This window comes from Caenorhabditis briggsae (assembly GCF_000004555.2).
Source record: "Caenorhabditis briggsae complete genome, chrIV, whole genome shotgun sequence".
In the NCBI taxonomy this organism is placed as follows: domain Eukaryota; kingdom Metazoa; phylum Nematoda; class Chromadorea; order Rhabditida; family Rhabditidae; genus Caenorhabditis; species Caenorhabditis briggsae.
Genome location: NC_013487.2, coordinates 15,065,737 through 15,072,710, shown reverse-complemented (window position 1 = coordinate 15,072,710; position 6,974 = coordinate 15,065,737). Strand labels below are relative to the sequence as shown.

Genomic DNA, 6,974 nt, shown 5'->3' with positions numbered 1-6,974 from the left:
CTTACCGAATCTGATTCTTGCATGCCTCACAATACGGTACACGTCCTCCATTTTGCTGCTGAGTTGTGGTGGTTGTTGTGGTCAAATGTCCGGCTTGCGGAGCATCCCCATTAGTCGTCGTGCGCTCGAAACTAGTCTTCGTGTAGGAGGAGCCTGAATTTTGGCGCGAAATTTGAAATTTTTCTCCTAGTTTGAAAGAGCGCTCCATTAAACAAATTTATTCAAAAAACACATTAGAAAATCCTAAATTATCAAATTTCTTCTCTTTTTTTTGCTCTCCATTCGTTGTCCCCTATCGCCATTGGACTAAAAAATTCAAATTGTTTAATGGAGCGCACATGCTAGGCTAATAAACTAGATTAGTAAAAATCACTTACACAAACTCAATATATAATCTAAAAAATCTATCAAAAAACTGTCAACTGCGAAATTGCTCAGCTTAAAATTTTACTCATTTTTGTTGTTTAAAGTTTCCTTCTAGCTACAGTAGTTCTCGAGATATGCGTCTTTGAAGTTGACGCGCCTTCCTGGCCGAGAGGATGAGGGGAGACGCAGAGAAACGAGACTGCTCTCGTCGTCGGCGTATCCTCCCTTGGCGTTCAACTTTAAAGGCGCATATCTCGAGAACTACAGTAGCTAGAGAGAAACTAAAAACTACAAAAATGTGTGAAATTTTATGCTGAGCAATTTGTCAGTTGACAATTTTCTGCTATCTTATCTAGATTTTGAGATAAAAACCGGTTTCTGAAGCTATGGTTTTAACACTAAATTAGGCATTAAAAACATGAAATTTAGTAATTTCAAAGCAATTAAAAAAGCCACACCTTGTAAATTTCCATTTCCATTATCTCCAACACCATTCTTATCACTGATCATCACCTGGCCAAGGCGGGCAGCTAAGAAGTTTCTCGAGTCTTCCGCCGAAGAATCTGAGCGTCCCGAAGGTTTTCGAATCGAATAGAACTCATCAAGGACATCGTGCAAACTAAACAGAAGTTAGTAGACATATAGAAACGTAGAACATGGACCAACATAAATTATTTTTCTTACCTCTGCGTCTCCACAGCCCCCTCTCTATCCGGTTGATAAGATTCAAAAGGGAAAACCTTGCGCTCCGGAGGGGGCGGAGCCTGTCCGAGGATCGGTAATTGCTCCAAATCGTCTAGAACCTTCTTCCGGAGCTCAGCTACACGGTCACCAGCGATGCTTGGCTCTGGGGTGTCCTCCACGGGCCGGAGATTTTGTAAATATACAATTGCGGACTCTAGAAGAGTGCTCAGCTGAGTTTGGGTTTGTTCCAGCTCACTTTGATGGCGAGCAATGCACTCGATGGCACGAACTCGATCGTCGTCTTCCATTTCTCGAAGACCTAGTTTTTAAATTTGAATGATACAATTTTGGCGCATTAAAATGAGCTCAAAATCGGGAGAATCGAGCTAGGCAACTTTAAAGGCGCATATCTCAAAAACTAGAGTAGCTACCAAAAAAGTGTCAACTATGAAAATGTTTAAATTTTAATTTTACATACTTTTGCATTTAACAAATTTTGACTAGTTACCGTAGTTTTTGAGATATGCGCCTTTAAACGTTTTAGGCTCTGACTACAAGAGGGTGCGCTTCTGAAAAGTTTAAAAGCCCATAAGTCAAAAACTACAGTAGCTATAAAAAAGTTGTCTACTACGAAAAAGTTGAAAATGTAATTTTACACATTTTTGCAGTAATCAATTTTCTGCAGGGTACTGTAGTTGTGTAGATATGCGCCTTTAAAGTGAAAGGTGCGCTAGAGACGCGGCGACACAGGAGAGAGAGGAAGAGGCGCAGAGACGCGAGACAATCACTTTTTCGAAAATTTTGCAAAATGCAATAGTTATACTGTAATAGTGATAAATAATAATTGCTAAAAATTCTGGAGAAAATAAGAAAAACATGAACTATAGGAGTTTTTCGAAAAATTTTAAAAAATAGTTTTTTTGGAATTTTTGGAATTTCCAAATTTTGGTTTTTTACAAATTTCAGCGAAATTTCGAATTTATATCAATCAAATTATTTGATTAATGACGCTCTTTTCACCAAAAATACAAGAGACGCAGACATCCTAGACAGTCTCTCTTCTCTGCGCCTCTTCTCAAGTCTAAAAATATAAAGGCGCATATCTCGCAAACTAAAAAAACTAGAACATTTTTGTTAACTATAAAAATATGTGAAATTTTATGCTGAGCAATTTTGCAGTTGACATCTTTTTGATAGCTATTTTAGTTTTTGAGATATGCGCCTTTAAAGCTAAGCGGGTCGGCGCCCCTCCCTATGTCGACTGCGCGGAGACGCAGAGAAGCGAGACTACTCTCGTTTCTCTACGTCTCTTTTCAACTTTGAAGACACATATCTCACGAACCATAAAAGCTATCAGAAAGTTGTCAGTTATAAAAATGTGTGAAATTAAATTTTACGCAAATTGACATTTTCAAAAGTTTTCTAGCTACAGTAGTTTTTGAGTTATGCTCCTTTAAACTCGGGGGTTTTAAAGCCGCATATCTCAAAAACCATAAGACCTATAAAAATTTTTGAATTAACATTTTTTTCTTGCATAAATGTTCTAAATTTCGTTTTGCAAATTTTAGACTAATATTGCTTCTATCAACAGTATCTTTTACCTTGTAGTCTCTCATTAAGCGCTGCCACTATCATAAGATCCCTCTCTGTCTGCGCATCGTCATCCAGAAGTTCCATGGCTCGTTGTCTCCACAATTGCTCAGCTTCTCCTCCTCCTTGCGATTTTCCAACGACTCGAATTTTCGATGGCCTAGAAACCTCCAGAATTTCCTCTTCCTCGATTTCGAAAGTTGCCACGTCATCAATCATTTCCGACTCGTCACCATCATAAGTCGCGGCTTTCAACAATGAGCAATCGTCAATTTCCTCTGTTAAGATGTCCGATTCATCAATTATATCCGCCGAATCCTTCCATTCCGTTTTGGGGATTACTGTAGGACTCGTTTTCGAGAAATCCACTTTTTTGAAATGTTTAGGGTCCCTTCTTACTGTAGTTGTAGGGGTGGGCGGGGCTTCATGAGTTTCGTGATAGTGGGCGGAGCTTAAAAATGGCTTTGGGGATACTGTAAGTGGTCGTGGTCCCGTTGGTTCGTGAATTTTGATTGATCCTGGATTATAAGAGTATTCTGATGGGCGGCCCACTTGGTCCATAAGGGCGGTGTGATCCAAAAGGGGCGGGGTTTGTTCCCTGGGTTGGAAAGTGGGCGGATCTTCGAATTTTTGGGGCGGAGCCTGGAGAGGCGGAGTTTCGAATTTTTGGGGCGGAGCCTGGAGAGGCGGAGCCTGCTCTTTATGCTGAGCTGAGCGAGTGAGCTGGGCCTTAAACTTCGGAACATCATGAGAAGTGGGCGGGGCCTCATATCTTGTGGGCGAAGCCTGTTCTCTTTGCTGAACAGATCGAGGGGGCGTGGTCTCATGAGAAGTGGGCGGAGCTTCGTATGGACGATCGATTTTGAAAGTGGGCGGAGCCTGGTCGTCCGATGACCTAAAAGCGGCCGGAGCCTGATTTCTAAAAGTGGGCGGAGCCTGATTTTCCGAGAAACCAAAAGTGGGTGGAGCTTGAGTGGGAGTGGCCTCCTTCACCTTAATCGGACTTGTCGCCGCCTCCACTGATACTGTAGGTACCGTAATCTTCTCATTTTTCCTGTGCAATCGAATCGATGGAATTGGAGACGTACTCTGATCGTGTACTTGAGCAGTGGGCGGAGCCAAATTTGTGGGCGGGGCCGCCGAGAATCGGGTTACTGTAGTTTGCAGTTCCGTGGATGTGGTTATATTAGCGTCGGAGCTGCGAACAATGTAGGATCGAACCGGGGAGAGTTCCGGGGACCTTGGAAGTGGAATGGGCGGAGCTTGAGAAGGGGGCGGAGCTTGGAAAGGCACTGGTGTCGCGGTTTTGGAGATTTGAATTGGGGGCGGCGTCGCATATTTTGGAATCGGCTTAAAAATTCCATCGGAGGGCTCGGAGGTCACTTTTGCGGGGCTCGGGGAGCGTACAGGGCTGTGGATTACGGTCCAGTGAATTCGACTTTCTATTTTTGGAGGCTCCGCCCCTTTAGGCTCCGCCCCTTTATCCTCCCCCTTTACATCTACTCGAAGCTCTGCCTCTTTTCTCTTCCTATGCTCCTCAAACGCCTCTTTGACTTTCTCCTTACTGATATTTGATGCCCTTCTGGCTTTTCGTTTTGACTCCGCCCCTTTTTTAGGTTCAGCGCCTTTAGGCTCCGCCCCTTTCGCCGCCTCCACTTCCTTAATTAGTGCTGCTAGATCTTCTCCATAATTTAATTTCTCTTTCTCTTTCTTGAGCGCATCTGCCGGATCAATTTGCCAATATCGATTTGTGGGCGGAGCCTGTGGTGGAGGCCATTGACGTGGCACTTTTCCGGTGCGTCGTGGGGAGACTGCAGATCGAACAGAGTCTGGGACTCGGGAAGACGGATTTTCTGGAAATTTTAGGACAAATGGACATGGACAAGGACAAGGACAAGTTTAGGACAAAGCTTTGGGCAAGACTTGGACAAGACAAATTTTGTTTGAAATTAGACAAAAAACCGACAAAAAATCCCGAACAAAATCACCCAAAAACTTAGAGATGTCCCAAAAACAAATTCAAAAAAATTATTTTTTTTTCAAAAATTCAAAAAACCCCAAAAAGTAGACTAACCATGAGACGGTGGCGGATTCGATGGCACTGGTGGCGGAGCCGTTTGTCTCGAGCCTTGAGAAAATTGAGATGGAGCCGGCGACAGGCGATTTGGGTCGTAGTGGGTCCCGCCGGGTCCCACGCCCCCGCCATAGGTTACGGTCTTTGAGAGGTCCGCACCGAAGGCCGCGTTTGGCACGCCGCGTTGAGCTGGGCTGAAAAAAAAAATTTCAGACAAAACACAAAAAAAGATGAATGTTCTAGCACAATTTTGGGCCGAAATAGGAGTTTTTGTAATTTTTTTGAAAATTCCAAAAAAAATTTTTTCGAATTTTTAAAACCTATTTTATATCACTCGAAAGCTCGAAAAATTTCCTATAAAACTTTGCAATTCACATCGAATTTGGTTGTCGTTTAAGCGAGTTATGCGCCTTTAAAGTTTGCCGAAGAGACGCAGACAACGAGAGCGCTCTCGTTTCTCTGCGCCTCCTCGCGGCCGGCAGAGCGAGAGGCGTCGCTCCCTCTTTAAAGGCGCACATCTCAAAAACTAAAAGAGCTACAGAAGAGTTGTCAACTACAAAAATGAGTAAAATTTTATGCTGAGCAATTTATCAGTTGACAACTTTTTTCTAGTCTTTGTAGTTTTTGAGATAAATGCACATTTTTAAATGTGATGCTGCGACTCTATCATTTTCATTCATTTTCAGCCAAATTGCTGTGCTGGAAATTTAATTTTGAATTTAAAATCAATCTAACAATAGAGAACATTTTTTAAAAAACCCAAAAAAAGATTAGTGTTCTAGATCGATTTTGTGCCGAGGTACGAGTTTTTGAATTTTTTTGAAAATTCCAAAAAAATTTTTTCGAATTTATTTTTTATCACTCGAAAGCTCTTAAAATTTCCTACAAAACTACGCAATTTACATTGAATCTGGTTGCCGTTGAAGCGAGTTATGCGCATTTAAAGTTTGCCGAAGAGACGCAGACAACGAGAGCGCTCTCGTTTCTCTGCGCCTCCTCGCGGCCGGCAGAGCGAGAGGCGTCGCTCCCTCTTTAAAGGCGCACATCTCAAAAACTAAAAGAGCTACAGAAGAGTTGTCAACTACAAAAATGACTAAAATTTTATGCTGAGCAATTTATCAGTTGACAACTTTTTTCTAGCTTTTGTAGTTTTTGAGATACATAACTTTGAAGTTCAAAAGTCACTTTCAACCAAATTGCTCACCTCAAAATGCCCTGTGTTTTTGGTGTATGATAATGAGTGGTGATAGTCTTCCCTCCGGCAGATGGTACTGGTGAAACAGACACTGGACGGGCATATTGATTGATTTGAGGGTGATAAGCGGCCCGCGGACTCTCTTGTTGGACATGAACAGGCTGAGCGGCAGTTGGTGAGGATTTGCTGGAACAAATTATTGGTTTCGAGCTGAAATTTTCAGCTGAAACTAACACAAAAATGTTTGGGTCCATTCCCGGACGTCCGCCGGCTTTCCGTTGGGTTCCATGAATGTCACAGTAGAACTTGTCTGAAAATTTTTAGATTTTCTATAGACAAGACTTGATTTTTCGATTTGAAGTTGAAAAATTTGAATTTATTAGATTGAGAGCTTCAAAATGAGCCTAAACATGGCTGCTTTTGCTCAAATTTGAGTTTTTGACCTACGCGACGCGGTTGCGTCGCGGTTTTTTTTCAAAATCGTGCTAGCAAAGACAATATGGGGCTCGTTTTGAAGCTGAAAACTTGATATTTGTATTTTTAGCGTTTAGAACTTCAAAATGAGCCCTATTTTGCCTATACTAGCCCAATTTCGGAAAACCGCGACGCAACCGCGACGCGCAGGTCAAAAATTCGATTTCAAGCAAAATTCGTCGTGTTCGAGCTCATTTTGAAGCTCTCAACTTCAGAATGTCAAATATAATGTTTGTTTTATGTTTTTCTACAATTAAAAACCTATAACTCACCCTCAATGAAGTGATGTCCAACGTTTCTCAGTGAGTTTCCACAGGTGGCACACGACAGACAGTCCCCATGAAGATTCTTGCCGGCGGCACGAGCCATGACACCCAGAATCGGTCTAGTGCACATAAAACATACTGGAAGACCACTGGGATTTGGGTGATTCGACAGAGTCGTTGGTGCTCCGTGCTCTTGCTCTTTGAGCAAGCGAAGTGTCTCACTTCGGAGATAGGCTGGCTCATCGGCACGGCCCGCAGCGGCGCGGGCTCTGAAAATTGAGAAAATCGGTTAAAACTTTGAAACTTTTATGGAAAATTAGACAGA

General features: G+C 42.5%; 1 protein-coding gene across 1 annotated transcript in view; it reads right to left on the bottom strand.

The window, feature by feature from the left end:
• Positions 1–6,163, bottom strand: part of Cbr-alp-1 — a gene marked incomplete at both ends in the record, with an annotated part of 16,001 nt that extends 9,838 nt beyond the window's left edge. Inside the window, 6 exons of the mRNA XM_045236243.1 lie at positions 6–153; positions 825–985; positions 1,051–1,369; positions 2,652–4,493; positions 4,715–4,908; positions 5,919–6,163. Coding sequence (XP_045091287.1) covers positions 6–153; positions 825–985; positions 1,051–1,369; positions 2,652–4,493; positions 4,715–4,908; positions 5,919–6,163 — 2,909 coding nt within the window. The remainder of the gene's footprint in view (positions 1–5; positions 154–824; positions 986–1,050; positions 1,370–2,651; positions 4,494–4,714; positions 4,909–5,918) is intronic.
• Positions 6,164–6,974: the final 811 nt, after the last annotated feature.